Here is a 20,302-nt window from a genome sequence, read left to right as displayed (position 1 = left end):
TTCATGTCCTCTGCAAACTTGCTGAGGGTGCACTCAATCTCACTGACTATTTCATTGAAAAAGATCTCCACTTTTCAATAAGTAAATAAAACGTGGTCCCTACCTTCTTTGGGATAGGCAGAGTTAAAAGTAGGGGGTCCATTTATTAAAATGGCCCTGCAGTTTTGGTTCTGCATTCCCCCTTCTCACTTAGTGAAAAATTACTTAATGTAAGTCATTGACAGATATGTGATGGAGGCACTACAGCACCTTTTCCCTAAGAAGAATGGGCAGGATTTACCTCTACTCTTTCATTAGCCTGCCCCCACCACAATTACATGTTGACACCACGCACAGTGAACAGAATAATTTGAATACTAAATACATTGCTGGAGGTCTCACTGAACTGCTATTAGAAGCTGTCAAAAAAAGCAAACAAAACATTGTTATTTTCCATCAAGTTTTTACACAGCCTAAAACCATAATGCTACTATATAAAAAAATCAATGCCTACCCCTGCTTAAGAACAGTGTGTTCTGCTCTCATCAAGCTCTCTTATACGCAGTTTCAAGTATTTGGGGTACAGTGATGAAAATATTAGGTCTACAACTACAGGTTATTTGTGAGGCATGGACTGCTTGGAAAAAGGCATCAGGAGCTTTGGCTATACAAAGGGGGAATTCATATACCTACTCTTAAATAATAACTAGGAGCATCCCCAACAAAACTGACCAGCAGCCAGGTCAAAAATTACAACACAGCCACAAGCCGGAGCACTCAGCAACATAAGTTGTTCCAGAGCAGGTAAGATTGTTAAAGGGCACTGCTTTTACACAATTAAGATCCTCCAATCACTCCAGGCAGGGTAACACAAACTTCAGTAACAGCAGAAGACCTCAGAAAAGCAGGCCAGCTTCTTGGCAGTGACTTGGAGGAAGACACCACTGGGGACAGGTTCCTTCACTGTCTCTTAGGGGGTTTCTGCAGTGCCCCCTCTGCCCTGTTCCAGCCTTACCCTTCCCCTCAGTGGCTGGGCCACACAATGGTCCATCCCACTGAGCACTTCCATGGTAGTTGTGGCCCACAGGATGAAGGATGAGTTATTTCTGACCACAACTAGTGTAAATGATCATTTCAGAAGAGGATTGGTTGGACAGTGGGAGCTTTACTACCAAAGGACACAGGTATGTGGGAGCTACTGTATTGCAAACACACCATAGAAGAGCTGAGGCATTTCTGAGAATGTGGAATAAAAATTCCTAGAAATCAACAATTTCCCAGTATCCCAAACAAAACAGCATCACTCTTTTTCCCTGTGTCATTAACTCTTTTTAGGTTAAGAATTACTACCAACTGACAAAGTAAATTTTAGTAAATACAGGCCTATATAAGACATAGATCATTTTTCCTCGAGAAGTGTCACTTTAGAGAACAGATTTCAGCCAGCAGCCTGACGAGGCTGCACAAGGAAAGCATTCACCATCATGAGTGCAGAAGGACACCACCAATAAAACGTAGCCTGTCCCACCACCTGAGTGAAAACCAGCATAGCAGAGAGCACAAAAAGTACCACAAAATTAAGCCCTGCATATACCATGTTTGTAATAGTCCCAACACTCTGGAGGAACAAAAAGTGTTGCATTTCAACTTACCCTCAGGAAGATTTGGGCACCCACATCTGCTCTGAGTCAGGACACATGTATTGTACCAGAAGCACAACCAGCACTCAAATCCCAACCAAGACTGATGCAGATCAGATCTCCACACACTGGTCTGTCTTCCGAAATGGGACCCATTTGACACCTCAAGGATGTCAGGACTAAACTCCTCCTGCTGTCATCTTCTTTGGCAGATTAGCTAGCCCATGATACAGGTACAAACCTCGAATTTATTTGGATGGTGCTTAAAACTGCCGGTGTACTTCACAGATGACCTGAGTGCAAGTTTGCTAATTTAAAACAAACAGATTTCAAATATTTTAAACTTTTGATTTAGCAGGCACATTACTTCGCATTTCAGAAGTTCACCATCTGCTGGGTTTACCTTTTAAGTCTCTCCACACTCCGGCTGCGCAGCCATCTGGGATGAGATAATTCGAACAGCAGACTGTTTCCTCCCATGTTACTAGAGAGGAAGAGCAGCCAAGCATGTATGAATAAAGTCTATTTCATTCTTTCAAACAAAGGTGGAGGAGGATGATTTGAAAGCTTAAAAAAAAAAAAAAAAGGGGGGGGAAGAAAACTAAAAATGGCAACCCACTTTCCATCTTCAACTGCACCATGACTACCAAAGCTGAGTCACAGTTACTATTGATAAGCAGGAGGGAACAGAGCCTGACTTACAGATCCTCAGGTGAATCCGCAAGGCTGACAGCTAGAAAGCTTTTCCATTTGCAAAGCAAAAAGGGAAGAAGTAGAATCAGAGCAAAACAAAGAAGTTCATCTACGCCTATCTACAGAGTCATTTTCATAAATGGAGCCAGCTAAGACCTTAGCAACTCCTGTCCATCTGCAGGTGCAAACACTGAGGTTAAATGCACCTACGTGGACTCGGGAGAATCCACATCTTCTGCACTTTCAGTAGGAAAAATCTCATTAAGATACCAAATGCCAGCATAGTAAGTTAGACACAGAAAGAACTTTAATTACACAGCATGTTTAAAATGTATCCTCTCGCTGTTCAGTGGCTTTGAAACAGTGAATTCCCCATGCTAATTTTCCTAGAATAAGTCACAGCCACCTCAAATCCTTTGCTATTCAAAATCTCAACAGGCACAGGAGGCACTAAGACAGTTTAAAAAAATCCCAAAACCTCCGGCTCATTTCTATGTCGATCAAGAACTTTGCTTTGTTCAACATGGTAAAAAACAGTCAGGAGAGATGGCAGAAGCGGCAGCACTAAAAAAGGTTGCATTGTGACAATTCCCATGCAAGGTCCTCAGAAGGGAGCTGTGCAACCACTTAAAGAAGAGGTAATTCCGCTCTACAGAAATAACACTTACTTACTATGTCATTGTCAGCTCTTTCTAAAATCTTGACAAGCCCGTGCTTCAGGCACGCTGCCTGTCTTGTCAGAGGGAAGCACCACAACAGACATCCTACACTTTGTCAAAAGAGTAATTCTCACCCAAAATCATCGTAAATTTGCATGACAGCACAAAGGTGAATTTGGAAGTAGACAACAGAAGGCTCTGAGGCTTTCGTGCCTCCAACAGTGCATGGCTTCACTCATTTTATAACACCAGCAACAAAAGTTTAGTAAATCAGCCACCAAGAGGAATTCTTTTTCCACCTGTTAAGAATCAGTTAACTCTAAGAAATTCTCACAAACAAGCATGTTAAAAATACTCACTCTCCACATGAATTTTCACACTAATGCCCATCCCTCTGAGGAAACTACCCATTGAAATAATTTTAAGTAGCAGTAAATGGTAGGAAGAACAGATTACACATTCCATATAGAGTGCTGGGGGACCAGAGAACAGCCAGCCACAGAGCCCACACCCTGGCCTACAGATCCGTATCTGGCTCATGCTGGTATTCTCCAGGAGCAGGGCTCAACTCCCAATCCATGTTTTGTCATCCTGCCTTTCACTTCTCATAGGCAAGACCATAAAACCTCCTTGCTGAAATCCTCTCAAAAGGCAAGTTTGAAAAGACAGGGGATTAGGAAGCAATCGATGAGGACTGTGGCAAAGCAACAATTTACTCAGCAGGGCTGTCTTGATAAAAATCTGCTCACTGACAATTTCTCTCTCACCTTTGTTATTAAAGTTCATCCGTTCCCCACCATCTCAGGCCCTCAGTGCTGGCAGTCAGAGACCTGAGCCAACCCAGAGTCCCCAGAGAGGGACACAATCCCAGTGCCTTGGCAGACTGACACTGCTGCTCAGGGGGAGCTCAAACCCACATACCTCGCAGTGCTGCAAACACTCTCCAAGAGGAGACAAGTTTCATCTGTTCCTTGACCCTCAACAAATTGAGGAAGTCTCTAAGTATCGTTCCCAGGATGTTCTGAAATAAGACCTCGCTCCAAGGGAAAACAAGCTCAGTTACGGATTAAGTTAACAGAATTGCCTCAAAAGGAGCACGCAGCTGCCTACTGACCAGACTTTTAGGAGCAGTCAAAGTTCACCCCACTTGGCCTCTAGGCTGGCTGTGATCACAAGGAAGAGCAAACAGTCATCTGGCCAGCTGTTTGATGTACACAGAAACAACTGGACTGGATAAAGGAGACAGTTCATTTTTGTAAGAAACAATATATTTTATTTTTCTGACACCACAGCCCTGGCGAGTGGTTTTGTACCAAATTTAATGGAGGTTACACAGAACGTTTTACGCTGGGGAGGAAAAAAAAATAACCACAAAAAAAAAATCCTGGATAACTTTTAGTGTCTGTTCCACTCCCACATTAATAAAATCACTTGGGGTTTCTAAGAAAAGGAGAATAGGAAACAGTGAGAGAGACTACTGTAGGATGTAACAGTGTCCAAGTCCAGCCCCTTCCTAAAAGTGGGAAGAGTCCCCACGTGAGGAGAGGCTCTCCTAGATTTACTCCCCAAAATAACACAATGTATTGCAGCTGCCATAGGAGGAGACAGAAGGGGACGGAGAGAGAGAGAAGCCTATTTAATAAAGAGTGGGAGGGAGAGACAGAAGGTGCTGGACAGCACGCCATAATTTGAAAAATATGTCCTTAACTTATTATTTATTTCTTTTAAAAGATTCCCCTCACTGAACTTAAGTTCCTTTTTGTGCTTTTCATTAATACTCTGCTCTGAGGTCGTAGTTTGGTTTTTCTATACATTGGAGTTGAAGGAAAATAGTCCGAAGTTCTGAAGATGGATTCTCCACCTAAAGTAAACAGCCTAGAATCCCATTCTCCTCTCACCCCAAAGACTAAAGTCTCTGCTAAAATCCCTTTTACAATATAGTACAGTACACAAAAAACCCCAAAGATAACCGAGAGTCCTGGGAGAAGCCAGTCCGAAGGACGTAAACATACAGAGAATGGTGCAACTTGTGACAAATGGCAATTCTCAAAATACAGCTACAGATTCTCAAAGCAGGTGCCGTCACGGGATACCCAAGTCCACAAAAATAATTTTTAAAAAATAAATCTTAAAAAAAAAACAACCTGTTAAAATGAATATTTTTTTTTCAGGTAATTCCATACATTCGAGATTTCCCAAAGCGTCCTCTGGTCTCTTTTCACCTATTGCATGGCCAAACTGTACTCCTGAAGCTCCCAAAAAAGCCCTCAGGACTTGGAATCTCATCTTGACAAGGATCAGAACATCCAGTCTTTATGGTAGCAGCTTAAAACATCATGTTCCCTGGGTTTCCAGGGCCTTGGCTAAATCCTCCCATGCCAACATCAGCAGCCATACCTCGGGGCCTCATCTGGGGGGGAATCATGATGTTTTGTTGGGGTCCCATCATGCCCTGCATGGACATCATCATCCCAGGTGACCCCACGGGGCCCGGGTGGCTGTACAGCCCGGCGGGGGCTCGGTCCTTGCCCGGGATCATGCCCACGGCGGCCACGGGGTTGCTCATGAGGGCGGGCTGGCCGGGCATGGCGGGCTGTGCTGGTGACATCATGCGGTGGTGCGGCCCCATCATGCCCTGCTGCAGGAAGGCCGGCGGCCTCATCGGGTTGTGGCCGGGCATGGACGGAGCCGTGCCCAGAGGGATATCCGGAGTTCCCACCGGCCCGGGGCCCCCCATGCCGGGCAATGTTAGTCCCATCCTCGGGGTCTGCTCTCCGATCATCCCCTGCATGTGGGAGAAGCCAGGCCCGGGACCCTGCGGCTGCTTGCGGCCCGGCACCTCCCCACGAGGGAAATACTGTAGTGTCTGGCTAGGCTTCTCCGACGGGATAATCCTGGACAGGTCAAACTCGGGTATTCCCGTGGCTCCAGGACGGATCACCTCCTGCAGCTCTGGATCAGTGAAAACCGAAGGCATGTTGTTTCCAAGAACAGTGAAGGAGTCTGGACCGCCAGGGCCTCCAGTCTTGCAAAGTGCTGGATCTGTCGAACTTTGGGGCAGGTTGGTAGGACGCCCCAGAGGTCCTTCTCCGTGGAAGCCCATTCCCGCTGGGAAGTTGCCTTGTCCACCGCTGGGCCCGTTGTGTGGAAATGGCACCTGCTGTGGAGGGGACTGAACGGGAGGGAACCCCTGCGGGAAGCCCAGGCGTCCTTGAGGTACCATTGGAGACTCCTGGGAACCATGCCCCATCATTGGGTTGTGTGACATCAGGCCGGGTCCCACGGGGACCCCGTGAGGAGGTATATTGGGTCCCATAGCATTTGGAGAGGGCATCTGGTTGTTATGGGAAAGAGGCTGGGTCATTCCCATTGGGCTAAGGGTTGGCATTGGACCCACTGGGTTTGGACCTGAAATTCGAGGATTCTGAGAATTAATACCCATTCCTAGGGAAGAAACAAGGAATCACATTTAGACAGCAGCCAGTAATAATGAATAAAGCTATCAGAGAGCTTTCTGCAAGGTTACCAAGTCCGCACACACACAAAGAAACAGTGCTAGTAAATAAAACATCAGCATGGCTCTGAAAAGCGTTATTTTAATTAGAAATTTGATGTCACTCGAACAGCCACCTCCCCAAGCTTGACACTGCCCTATCAAGCAGTGACTAAAGCCTGCTCCATAAGTAGGATTTCAATCCAAACCATACTTTTACTACCTCCCTAGCAGTCTGGATGACACAGGCAGTAACAAACACGTCTGTGACAGATTATCAGCATATGGACACTCGTCTACTGGGAAGTGACCGGAACTCCTTTCAAAACTCAGCAGTGATAAATCAGGTAACCCTTGTAAGACTAAGAGGCAGTGATCAATGAGGTTAATGAGTTACCATCATGAACTTATTCAATTAGCCAGCTTCCTCCAGATATATTCAGCACTCTGATCTTTACCGTGTGAAACACACTGCAAAGCTACAGGTAAACTCATTAAGAATTCATTACCAATTGCCACTCTCTTGAAAGATCCACTCATCCCCTTTTTCAACTATTAATTCAATAGGGTGGAGGTGCTACAGCCTACTTTTGTATTTTTGATGATTCAGTGTCAAAAAAAACCCCAAACAAACCCCCTCAAAAACAGTGAAGCTTCTGTGGCACTGCCTTAAGACAGGAGAGGTAAAGTTTCCTCTGGATAATATGTTGTAGGTCTGACCCTTAATCCCATGCAGCCAGCAGCCTTCATTCACACAAATAATCCCAGCCTGCCTGAGGGGAAATCTCTCCCATAAACAAGTGTTTTCCACGGTAGACACCTTCTGAATAACACACACTTTCTGGATAGAAAAAAAAACAGTTGCAAGAAGAATTTCCATCTCCACATTTCAGAGAATTGCAACTGCTTCCTCAAAAACAACCCATGGCTACATATTCCTCAAGTTTTTTCCCATCTCACTGTCTTCATTTGATGAGGGTTCCACAAAATCACCCTGATACCTCGGGCTTATGTTCCTTGCATTTTCTTACCTGGTACGCTGTTCATAGGTGGCAAGTTTGGGGAGCGTGCTGGAGGGGAGTCATCATCCGAGCTGGCCACAGTTTTGATGGCATCATGATAGAGCGGTGTAGAGCTGGGCATGGCAAATTTGGACATCCTGGACATCATAATGGAGAGGGGATTCTGGGAGAGGGTTGGCTCTGGAGGCATTGTGTAAGGACTGCTAGAAGGAAGATTTCCAGGGAGAGTCACAGGAGCAGACTGGCTGACTGTGGAAGGAGGTGGACCACCTTAGGGGGAAAAAAAAAAAAAAAAAGATAAGAAAAAGAGAGAAAGAATTTTTATTTTTTCTCCTTCTTACTGCTTTCCGTAAATCAAATTCTCTTCCCCTAGAAATCTCAAAAACTAGAAATCTTTTTTATTGCAAGACTTTACATGACTAACAAGTCGATGACTATGAAAGGTAACCAGAAAAATAAGCCTATTGGTCAAGTTGATTAACACCTGTTATTCTACTGCGTAACACTTCTAACTACAACTATATCTTGAGCCTCCACAAATCCCCATGAAGAATTACCAGTTTAGTCTGAAGATCTTACTATTCAATTTCCTTACACTGAAGACAGACTTAGGTACCAGAGCTAGCCATCAAAATCAAAATCTATAATCAAAAAAGACACAGGCAGCACAAAGAAAGCTGTAGAAGACATTATGTTGAGACATGCAAGCACATTTCCGACAAGCTGCATCAGGAGCTACAAGTAAAACTCCCTGTTTATGCTGCATTTCTTATTTCATATAGAGATATTAGCTGCTTATTCCAGTGAAAGAAGCATTCTCTGCACCTATTAGCTTAATGTCATCCTTTGCTCTCACAAAATTGTAAGTAACTTAACTGCACTTCCAGTCTTCTTTGTTTTTCACTGATGAATTTTACGCCACCCAGACCAATGTGAAGGAAAGATGCTAAACCGAAGCAGCACTCCACTGAAAATTCACTGCATGTTCCTCAGCCCCTCCCAACCAAAAGAGGAAAGGAGAATAGAGAATATAAAAAAACTGCAGTGCTGAAAGATCCATGCTTTGGAAGGGCTGCATGTCAAAACATTGATTAAGCACTACGTAAGGCACAGACTGAAGCACTTAGGCGCCTTCCCGAGCCGCCGACCCCATAGGCACATCCCGGTCCCGGTCCCCGCTGTTACCCGCGGCAGCACTAGAGGGCAACGTGGGCAAAGGGCTCCTCTTTCCCAGCCAGGAGAATTTCCCGGGCGGGAAGGCTGCCCAGGGCTGTGGAAGCCTGGACAGAAGGGTGGGTGAGCTTTGAGAGGGTGAGGGCAGAGGTGTGCCAGCACCCGGACCCCGAGGTCGCAGGCACAGCCCAGCCCAGCACGCAACCAAATGTTACCTACAGTGGTGGTTAGATCACTCCAAAATGCTTGAAGCCTGAACAACTGAATTACAACTTCCTGTCTGCAATGTATATCCAGAAAGGAGCAATCATTCCTGACCCATGCCTAGATATACAGCTGGTTAACTGCTCAGCATGTCTTTGTAGGAACCTTTCATACCGAAGTGCTTTAATAACATCAACAGGATCTTCTCCGTTGAGCTACAATGACTATGAGCTATGGAAGAACAACAAAAGACCCCTCCAAGGAGAGATTTCTCCCATCGATCCTCCACATCTTTTCATGCCTCTCGACCCCATGCTTTTGCTTTTACATCCTCAGTGACCAGCCCTCAGCTCGACACACGAGAGGCACGGTGCAAACCCACAAATACAACAGGAGGAGGAGAAGCCCTCACCCTCCACTTGCATGGCCACCCACCAGACCCTCAGCACAGCCCCCTTCAAACAGGGAAAGGGCCATCCAGCTCTTGTCCTGCTGCAGGAGCCCTCCTCCCTCCCTTTGCTGCACATCCTGGATGACCTGACACGAACAAAAGCACCGAATCTGGCTGGCAGAGGCAGCACTCACCCGACTCCACGTTCCCCAGCATGGCTGGAGAAGACATGGTTAGAGACGCCTTATGGTTTGGGGGAATCCCAGGGCTCTGCAAAGGAGGCTTCGGAGATGAAGTCCATCCAGGAGAAGGTGCGGGGAGAGACGGAGACTTGAGGTGGACAGGAGAAGCAGCAGCAGACCCCAACACAGGGGGGGATTTAATGGAGGCAGCAGCAGCTGCGGCAGTGGGGCCCGCAAGCATTCCTGCCAGCTGGGAGGGCGTCTGAGGGGACTTGAGGTTCCCCGAGGGAGATCCCATCATGGGAGACTGGACCTGGCGCATGGTGGGGGACTTGAGGGGGTTGATTCCTGGCGAATGCACCTGACCGGCTGCAGAGATATCCAAGGGCTTGCGGCCGAGGCTGCGCTGCGCAGGGGGAGCAGTGTTGAGGCTATTCGGGTTACTGGTGGGATTGAGAGGTAGTGGCGGCATGTGGCTGAGCCGGTTGTTAGTCCTTTGGTCAGGCCCGATCTGTTCTCTGAGATTCCGGAGACCGACTCCTGGGCCCTGAGACATGGGAAGGAAAGGCCTGGGACCCATGCCATACTCCTGCTGCGGGTGCTCCCCAAACGGCAGCGGCACCATTTTCTGCTGAGAGGAGAGCATCTCCGAGACACCAGGGCGCAGCTTCATCATCTCTTCCGGCCCGACTCCTGCCTCCCTCAGCTTCTGAGGAACCAGGGGTGGGTTGGAGCCCATGCTGACATTCATGCCCATGTCCCCCTTCATGCTGCCGGGGCCCATCCCAAACTCCAGCTCCCTGCTAGAAGCCATTTGTGGGGGTATTCCTTTTGGGAAGTCCCCCCTAGAGGGGCTCATCGGTCCTTCTACCGGCATGCGAGGGAAGATGGGGTTGTTCCCAGGCTCCATGTGTCTCTGGGAGGGCATCATTCTGTTGATCTCCATGCCGGGCCTGATGCCTTCCATGTTCAGACCAGGAGGGAGGCCCATCTGTTTCTCAGCCAGCTGCTGCTGATAGAGCTCTTCAGGCAGGCCCTGCGGATTGGGGAACCGCTCCCCTCGGCCAGGGCCGCTGAAGACACCCTGACCAGGAGGGAAGTTTCGGCCATCTGGGATTTTTGGCACATCATCTGGCCAACTAACTCCTGAAAGCCCAGGCCGTGAGACGGGATTCGGGACATTGGGGCCTTCCATGTCAGGGTTCATCATTCCTGCAAAACCAGGCAGGCGCATCTGGCTCCCGGGCACGTTGGGATGAGGGGCCATGCCCCTGGGGGGCAGAGAGTGTGACATGTTCATGCCTTCAGGGAAGGGCTCTGGACCCCCAGGTCCCCAGCCCTCACCAGGGGTCATCTGGTAGGGAGGGGGAGGACCTCGGACCACCCCACGAGGCCCGTGCTGGTGGACCATCATGTCCTGCAGGGAACACTGCTGCACAACCACCTGCTCTTGCTTCCTTCTCTTCTCCTCGTAAAACTCCTGCTGCAGCTTGAGCCAGGCCACCTGCTCAGGAGTCATGTGGTCCAGGTGGTCCGGGCCTATGGCTCCTGACTGGGAGTTCATTGGTGGTGGCCCCATTTCATCTGGGGAAAAAGGCATATCCCGGTGGCCTTGAGGGCCAAACGGAGCCCCTCCATCTGTCCGAGCCCCCGACCCTTTGCCTAAACTTTGGGATTGAGCCATCATAGCCTGTATCGGCCCTTCAGGTTTCTTTTGGGGACCATCCAGCACCCCAGCATTTGGGGGTGGCCCCCCACTTTGCCCTCCTGCAAACTCCTTCTCATCAGGGAAGAGCATGCGCTGGATGTCTCTCAGGGTCTGCAACGAGCGCTCTCGGTGCTCCAGCTGCTCCTGTGACAGTCCATCAGGATTCTCACCCAAACTGGATGGGTCCCCACCAGACCCCTGCTGGGGAGGACCTTTGGGGTCTGCAGCAGAGCTATTGCTACCTTGGGAAACTGGGCTGACTGCTCGATTATTGGGGGTTGAACTCTGCCCAAATCCTTCTGTCTGCAACGGGGTAGAGTTGGCAGGGCTGCCCACAGACATCACTTTGCTTTCCACACTGGGACTGTCCTGATCTATGGGACACGGGGGGCCAGTGGGCTTGGACACTGGCGCTGACACGGGTGGAGTCGGCTGCATTTTGGCGTTCTGGGGAGGGTTCTGGTCCTGGGCAGCAGGGGGCTGGGGCTGCGGCAGGGGCTTGGGTTCAGTCCGAAGTGCAGTGATCTGGGGGTTCTGCAAGAGAAAGCCACACTCAGTCACTTGCTCTTCTTACAACCATGTCACATAAGCAGCAGTGCAAACAAAACGCCCAATCTCAATCCAACCAGCCCGAAATTTGCAGGGAAGGGTGGCCTTCATGCAGCAATTACACAGCAGCCTCTTGGCAATGCAGAAACCTACTCTGCTCAAGGCATTACTGCAGGGACCCCTTTTGTCTGTGCTAGTTCTGCATGACCAATGGGCTGGAAATATGCTACCCAAATATTTCAGGACTCTAACTCTTCTTTGGATGACCCAAGACATTTATTTGCAGACGGTCTGAACGACAACTGTCTATCTTCCTAAGACTTATTTCAGAGTGTAAATAATCATCCACCTCTCTGAATCACACACAGGCACATTCACAATTCCCCCTTTTCACCCCTAGGTAGGGAATACCTACCAAGGGTACAGTGTTTCGTTCCGCCTTGCTGTTTGAGATGTTCTGGATATGAAAGGACACGATGGTTTCCACCTGTCCCTTCAGCACAGCTTCTGCAGCCCTGCAAAGACAGACAGACAGATGCACATATCCAGTTGAAGCTAAGAATTAATTTTTCTTAACTGGCCTCCTTTTCTATCTTTCAGCTGGCAAAAGGGAGAAAGACTTAACCACACATATTTCACTCTAGATGAGTAGCAGAAGAAAAATGCTTATGTCTACAAACTCATCAGCATTCAGGGTTCATGTCTCAGTTTAAGCTATCCTGGCTGCTATTCACGGCATGGATTGCAAAACAATATCTACTAGCATTTGGAAAAAAAAAAATAAAAAAAGAAAAAAAAAAAAATCCCTATACCTCAGAGACGTAAACAATTAGTTCTCAGAGCAAAAAAGGTAGGGACATTATCTACTCCAACCCTTTCTGCATCTCCAAAACAAGTAATGACTTTTTGCTACTTGATGCCCTTGATAATCTCTTAAAAGATGAGCACAAATATAATTCTTGCTCCCAGAAGACATTCAAGCATCTACCTACTTACTTGTTGGCCATCTCAGTAGAAAAGACGTAAACCACTTTGGATGGAGTCTTCTGCCCGCTTGCTGGCTCCAAAGTGGCAGTCAGACCATGGGAAGGTGTGGAAGACCTTGGGGCTGAAGCATTTGAAGGAGTCATGGAGTGTGGTGTGTGCTGAGACTCCTGGGACTTCACATGATCAGCAGAATTGCAGTCTGGAAAGGGACAAAGGAGAAAAGAAGGGAATCACTATCTTGGGATCTCTTTGGAAATCAGTTCTGGAAAATGATCAGAGCTTTTTCTCCTCTGAAATTTCCTGCTTCTTCCTCAAGCACCACTAAAGGCAATCCTTTATGACACCACACATCTTTCCTCTAAAGCTTTGGTGTCCTTCAAGCAACACTGGGAGAAAGCTTCTCTTGGGTCCTTTTACAAGGAAAGTGGCAGTTTCCACAACTGATCTCTCTGAACTCTCTAATGACCACATAGAAAAGCACGAAAACTACAATTTTATGTAGGAACAAAAGTAAATATTTCTGCCTCAAGAAAACACTCCTGCAACACTTTACTTTTTTTTTTTGCTCAGCCACCTTAGCTAGGTGACCTAGCAAACGGACAACAAAGATGGACAACTGAATATGTGGTCTGGTTTTGCGTTGCCTCACAGAGGCAATGTTGGAGCCAGGAACAGAAGACAGAAATCACAACTCTGGCTTGTGTTACCAGTCAGGGTGCTACGGGCTATGTATCTGTGTTGACAAAACAGAGTGGCATATTGTTTAAAACCCCAGTTACAACAGAACAGTTCCTGAAAGGCCAAAGGCCAGGAGACCAACAGGTTGCATTCGTACTTTTAAATCCTCTGAGGGAGTTTAAGAGTTACAAAGGAACTTTCCCACCAGCCTGGGCTCTAACCGAGTGTGAACAAGACATTTGCCAATGCCATCTATGACAACTTCTCCTCTTGCCTGCTTTCAAGACCTTTAGACTTCATTGGCTGGAACTTACAGAACCTCAGACAAACAAATGTTTCACAAATACTTGCATAGCAATTCTCCATCTCACAGAGGATTCAGACTGATTGTCTGCACTTGCCCTTGAGCCCCAGCAAACATACCTTTGATTTCTGGGTCATCATTAGGAGTCCCAGCTTCCCTCTGTTCAAAGGAGTCTGCCGAAATGCTCCTCTCTCTCTTCCCCTTCCCCTTGGCACCATTTCCAGCCCCATTCTTCAGCCCCATACTCCCACCCGGACCTGGGAGCACCTTGGGGGTGTGACCTCCACTTTTGGGGTCACAGGGAGAGGGCTGGGATTGGCTGGTGGAGCCCCCTTGTTTGCCTTGGTTGGAAAATTTGGAATCCAGCTGAGGGTTGCCAGACGGGGACATCACTGTAGGGGGACGGACCATCACCTCCTGCTTTGATTTGGGGCTACTGGGGAGAGAAAAAAAAAAAAGAAAGAAAAGGAAAAAATGACAAATCACACCACTGATTCATTCAGCCCTGTAGGAACAGATTAGAGTGAAGCAGAAACAACCACTGTCACCTTTACAAGCTAAGACAATTGCTGACAAATAAAAAATGCCTGCAAGCTTAGAGTCATGCAGGTGCTTTTTTGAACATGCCCTGAAAGGGTTATTATCCAAGATGGGATCTCATTGCTCAAGAAGGCACCAGGGCAAACCACAGACCTGCCAGATCCCAGAAACTGCTGTCACATGAGGACCCACCTCTGGTGCTTCTGTCAATAAAGACAATGGTTTCTATGTGCACGGAGAAGCACCTCACACCAAGACCAGCTCAGAGTAAACAAACAAAGCACACTAAAGTTCCCCTGGCCATTCTCCTGTACCCCAACTACGCTGCAGCTCTGATCAGAGCAGACCCCCCCACACCCCCTCCCTTGCACCTCCCTATCCAGTTCTACAGGGAGCACAAGGAAAACCCAGCATTACTGCAGCATTCGTCATACATTGGGGCGAGCTGCCAGAGAAACACCAACCTCTGACCGTGAAAACAATTAAACCAGCTACAACCTGCCCCTGAATAAGGAAAGAGGAGGATACCATCTCCAAGCACACTCCTGCAAAATGGGGCAGATGAATTTGCCAAAGGAGACTTAGAGTCTTTCATTCCTCCTCCATTCAGCAAATTGCATCCTAAAAATATTTTGCTTCTCTGGGTTCTACAGATATAAGGCACCCCTTCCCTCCACTTACTCCATTGCTATTGGATCTTCTGCATTGTGTTTTCCCATCATCACTATCACTTCCAACAGGCAGTGCTTGCTAGCATCCTCACTGTGGGACTCACACAAGCTGTTTCTTCCTTTGGACAGACATCTGACTCAGAAGCATTCCCTCTGAAACACTGTTAAGCTCCAGATGACCTCTAGGAGTAAATAATCAAACTCAAGAATGCTGTCAATCAGAACCATCCTAAGTCCCTGGACACTGCTTTGCTTTCATATTTTTCCTTTTCCAAATTAGTGGAGAAGAAATGCTGACCTGCTGCACTGGCAGGTGACCGATGCAGAGGATCTCAGTGTTCAGCTGATCAGTTCTCCAGGCTGTTCAAGCCAATAATATGGAGAAAGCATTTTGTGTGAAAATACAGACAGAGAGACCTTCTGCTGCCCAACAACCCCTCGGGAAACAGATAATTAGAAGAGGATGAAGGAAAAAAAACTGAGCTAGAAACAGCAGGTTTACTCTCCTACAGCCCATCCAGGCACCTAGTGGAAGGGAGGAGAGCACCAAGAATGGAGAATCCACGCCTCATGGGTTTACAGCTTTCAGCTCATCCTGAGCCTTCCAAACAGGGGGACCACCAGCACTGTGCAGCCACTGCTCAGGTACTCAACAGATCCAACGGGAGCACAGAGGGACTGGGAAGCCACATTGCCCCGGTTCTTGGGCTATTCCAGCGGCAGAGCAGGGATGGCAATGTGCATCAACCCACAGCAGCTGACTGTAGGCTCTTCTCCTTACCTCTGTGTGTTGCCTGACGGGGAGTTCCTCACTTTGGGGTTACTGGAATGCATTGACAGAAATCCTGAGCTCACAGTCTCACACACACGCAGATGGGCTCTCGTCAAGTTCCTCTGGGGAGCGTGCCGCCAGAGGCAGCGTCGAAGCACTTTCTGCCACCCGCTTCTCTCAGTGCTGGCTGCCTGCTTGCCTTTTTTCTCTTTGCTCCTCGCTGCTTTTGCACTGGGCACTTCCCTCCTGCAGCTCCAGCATTCTCTAGATGCGTGCCTCCTGCTGCCCAGGGGAAGTCTCGCATCTCCAGGGCACACTGCAAACCACCCCACAAGGAGAGAACAGAAAACCAATGAGGAACTTCCCAAGCAGATGTGTCTGGTGTGAAGCAATGCATGGCAATTCTTCCCCCATTCCCAAGAAGACACAGAAGAGCTTTCAGACAGAAGTGTATTTCAGACCAGAGGCAGCCCTGGCTGGCCATTCAGTTTACAGGCAGTGAGGCCATCTTCCCTTTGTCCGCAGCAAATCATCCTGGAGTCAAAAAACAGGGAAGCACCTTGTATCTGATCGCTTTGATTCTGCATCTGTGCTCAACCTAAAGACACCTCACAGCAAGTCAGTAGGAAGCCAAAAGTACAAATCCCCAACAAGACTTAACTGCCCAAAATTCCCCTGTGAATGGCCGTAATCTGATATTTCTTAAGGACATAAACTCCACTTAAATCTTCTGTCTCTTTGGTCCAATATACCTAGACATATGTTCAATGATGTGTGCTAAGTGTTGCACAAAGGGAGAAAAATAAAATAAAATGCCTTCCTGGCCACCTGCAAGCCACTGCTCTGTGTGACTACTCTGAAAACACAAGTGGTTAGTCACCCATCATATCTATTAGAAAGGCCAAAAAAGCACTGGAGTTGTACCCATCTAAATTTGCTCAGCAACACTCTACAGATTATTGAGGCTTAAAAAGAGAAAAAAAAAAAAGGCACAAAAAAGCAGCTGCTTTTTCAGCTTCTTTCTAAGAAACAATATGCATGACGCAGGCAATAAGGCACCTAATGCTGTTTCTGGAGGTGGAAGCTATTGAACATTACTGTTTACGTGCTTTGGGCTAAATTATTTTGGAACAAATTTCTGTCTTGTTTATGTTTCAACAAAATCTCTCCTGTTCATCTCACCTACTCAGATGCAAATCCACTTAATTTAGAATCTAACCAAGATTTATTGTTAATGTATTAAGCATTGCTAGTTAAATATTATTCAAATGTAAATATTCTCGATATTCCTTCTCAGCATCAAAGAAGCAGTTTCTTCCTAGATATACCACATGAAACTAAATAAATCCTACTAGGATGGGAGTGTCTTGAATTTTATGAAGAAATTACTGTTCAAACTGCATTTCAAAACAAAAAATTAGCTTATGTGCTGATGACACCAGAGGATTAAGACACGGGCACTCTATGACCACCTCTGGCCAAGCAGAGTTATCAGCAGCTGGTAGTATTGATCACCATGGTTTTCCAGTTCCCCAAATTTGTACAGTTGAGAGGTTGTGCTATTATACATTTTAGTGACTTTGCAATCATCTAGTTTAATATGATGGTGATCCACATTGCAGTAGTTGTATGAAGTTCTGCATCACCTCCAAAAATTCTCCTATTTACCACACGTCTCTTTCATGAGCCAGAGAAGTCATCCTACTCCCTCTTCTCACTTCCACTGTGCTGCACAAACCTATTAATGTGGGGAATGTTTCTGCAGCAAATGTCTCATTTAAAAGGCCTCTTATCAGGCATAATCACATGAACTCTAGTCTAAGTCACACACTCCAGAGGACCCACATGCCTCTCTGGGGCTATTAGCTGGTTATCCCACTGATTTTGGGAACAATGTTGGAGTTACCCTATCACTATTGCTCATACTATCATGTTGCAATTACAGCTGGTTCTATACAGGTAGATTAAAGAGGGGAGAGAACCTCTTCACACATAGCTAAAATGTATCATCTTTACATGCAAATTTGGCTCCTATGTCTGTTTTGTTAAACAAGACTAACATTATCAACAACACCCAACTCTGCTTTCTTATAGGATTGATACATCTGTAAAAGTCAGTGGAACTCTGCAAAACTTCAGCATCCCCCCTTAAGGTGAAGGTGTGACTGAAAATACAGTGAATTCCAGGTTAAAAAAAAAAAAAAACAAATGGAGAAAAGGAGTAGCAGCATGAAAGTGAACAGAGCTAGATGCTTACAGCAGGATGTAGATGCCTGCATGATGAATTTAAGTATTCTGGTTGTTTCATCCTCTGCTTTTCCATTTGGATATTTCTACATTATGTTACCTTTTATTACAAGATGAGAATTGTCTCAAGAGTCCCAGTCTTGCACAGTGCAATGAGAAAACATGAAGAGAAGAATCACAATCACACTGGCTACATGGTATTCCTGACCAAACTTTCAAGTACTTCACCCAGGGGTGGGAGGAGAGCCCTCCAATTTTTTAACCTTCCTTTTTTATTATTCTATATACACACATCTTCCATATATTAGAACTGATGCGCTGTGTAAGGGAACTGTGTTTTCCAATTTCAGTTTAAATTTATTCTTACCAGAGAGAGCTATAAAGGATACATCAATATATTCATTGGAGGAACAACAGCAACTCAACTTTCTCAGCTTCTTATTTCTGCACACGGGGAATGCACCACCTTTTATAATGTGAAATGGAATGTCTCATGATTTTTCTCAAAGCACTTCTAGCATATAAATTCCTGGGAACCTAGGGTTCAATAATGCAAAAACTCTACAGAAATGCATTTTTGCAGCTGGAGTCTGCCCGCCATAGCAAAGCCTATATCATTGCTTTAAAATTAGAGGTAGGGTCAGTGACAGTGAATGGTCAAACCACTTTTCAAGACATTTTGGAAAGCTACATCCAAGACTGTATTTTCAGGATGGCTTTAAGGTTTGGCAGGCAAAGGTTGCAGAGAAAAGGGATGGTTCGGCTGGCTACTCATTCTCACCACCTCTCCCAACCACATCAGGGAAAGATCTAAATGGGAACTAACCCAAGGGAAACAACAGGAATTTCTGTTCAGCTGGATTTGCCCCCTGACCTGGTTGATCACGTAACCACATCACTACCATTACAAGCTCAGAGGAGGAGGTGAGAACAGGTGAAAATGTATCCCCACCTCACTTGCTTGCAGCCTACAATTTGGATGGCTTTAAATCAATTCAAACTTCAACTGCAGAGACAAAAGAGATGGATCTGCATTTGTGGAGATATTATAGATTCTTGTTTTTTTCCAACAAGTAGCTTACCAAGACCCCTGGTGTCACGACACTGCAGTACTCATCGTGGAGGCCATGAGTCGCAAACCACTTGTCTCACAAAAAACAGTCACCTGGAAAAAGGAGAGGAAAAGTTTCACCAACAAGAACTCACAGCTAAGCTGTGCACTCCTTTCATGCATTCAACCACAGAAGCAGAGAAATCAAAAGTTGCTCTGAACCACCAACAAGGGGAAGCCTCTGCTCAGCCTGGAAAGATGTATCAGCACCGAAGAAGCCACCATCAGACTAAAAGACTCAGAAGACCCATGCTGCCAACGGAGGGGAAATAGGGCAGACCTATTTAGCATTTTTACTCCCATGTTTAGCCAGCTGGATTCCCATGAGCTCATCTGTGCATAGAGAAGCTGGCACAACGCTTGGACATGTCACCTTCTCCTCTCTGCACCCATCTCTCTTCAAAGGTTCACCTTCCCCTCACAATGTGCCCAGCAACTCCTGCCAAACCCTTGTGCTTCATATATGCAACCTCCTCCACAGCCAGACAATGTATAAACAGAAACATCAAGTATCAGGTAAAGCCAGGCAATCACATCTAGGGGAAAACCAGGCAGGTTGTAGAAGGAGGAAGCACCATCTTCTGCTCTGGCAGCTTCTACTTCACCTCACTGCATACCCTACAGGAGGAAGGGAATCCAAAGCAAGTTTAAGTGCCTGAAAGTTTGGCAATACAAGGAAATGTAGGCTCTGAAGAGCAGCTTATTGGTAAATTTGAGGTTAGTAAAAAAAAAAAATGAACAGTGACCTGCCAGCTTCTCCCTCACCCACTGTGAAAACTGTAGAGGCTGCCAGAACAGTATGAATCCAGACAACACTCACACTGTCAGGGCCAGCATGGTATCTCAGAGCACTCTCAGCTATTTACACAGCATGGGCAGCCTTGCAGTTAAAGTACAACTGCAAACTGAAACCACTACCAAAATTTTTCTGTGGAATCCCAATGCATTCTACTGACCAGATATCCGAACAGAAACACAGGTGCTGGAGGCTCAATTAGTTATGCACTGTGAAAGCCTGTGCATATTCTTTTCCCTCCAACATTCTCCAACTATTATCTACTGCAACTTCACCTTAATAAGGTAGCAATGTGCTGCCGTGTAATCCACTTCACAAAACCCAACTACAAAGCTAGTCCCAAACAATGCAGCTACATTCTCCACCCAGTCCAGCCAAATCAAACAATGAAATCATCAACGTGATAGACCATCCTTATCTAGCCAAGTCACACCTGCAGACAGAAGCTGAAACAAACACCTATCGCAACAAGCTGCTTCATCCAGTAAAACTCACCACAGCAG

General features: G+C 46.6%; 1 protein-coding gene across 8 annotated transcripts in view; it reads right to left on the bottom strand.

Moving 5' to 3' along the window:
- Nucleotides 1-4,221: 4,221 nt before the first annotated feature.
- BCL9 (BCL9 transcription coactivator) overlaps nt 4,222-20,302 on the bottom strand; it is a 30,054-nt gene continuing 13,973 nt past the window's right edge. For 5 of the 8 annotated variants that reach the window (XM_066208232.1, XM_066208235.1, XM_066208253.1 and 2 more), the window contains exons 2-9: nt 18,975-19,057; nt 15,655-15,961; nt 13,782-14,098; nt 12,690-12,879; nt 12,109-12,208; nt 9,449-11,678; nt 7,496-7,756; nt 4,222-6,415 (exon numbers count right to left, since the gene is read on the bottom strand). In XM_066208232.1, coding sequence (XP_066064329.1) covers nt 5,298-6,415; nt 7,496-7,756; nt 9,449-11,678; nt 12,109-12,208; nt 12,690-12,879; nt 13,782-14,098; nt 15,655-15,707 — 4,269 coding nt within the window. In that variant the 5' untranslated portion in view covers nt 15,708-15,961; nt 18,975-19,057 and the 3' untranslated portion in view covers nt 4,222-5,297. Of the gene's footprint in view, nt 6,416-7,495; nt 7,757-9,448; nt 11,679-12,108; nt 12,209-12,689; nt 12,880-13,781; nt 14,099-14,883; nt 15,234-15,654; nt 15,962-18,974; nt 19,058-20,302 lie in introns of those variants that run through there. The other 3 variants (XM_066208266.1, XM_066208254.1, XM_066208257.1) reach the window with 3 other exon arrangements.

The sequence above is a fragment of the Chamaea fasciata genome, unplaced genomic scaffold (genome assembly GCF_029207755.1).
Source record: "Chamaea fasciata isolate MVZ Bird 193981 ecotype frontalis unplaced genomic scaffold, bChaFas1.0.hap1 SCAF_2, whole genome shotgun sequence".
NCBI classification, from domain to species: domain Eukaryota; kingdom Metazoa; phylum Chordata; class Aves; order Passeriformes; family Sylviidae; genus Chamaea; species Chamaea fasciata.
This window is presented reverse-complemented; position numbering and strand designations above follow the sequence as displayed.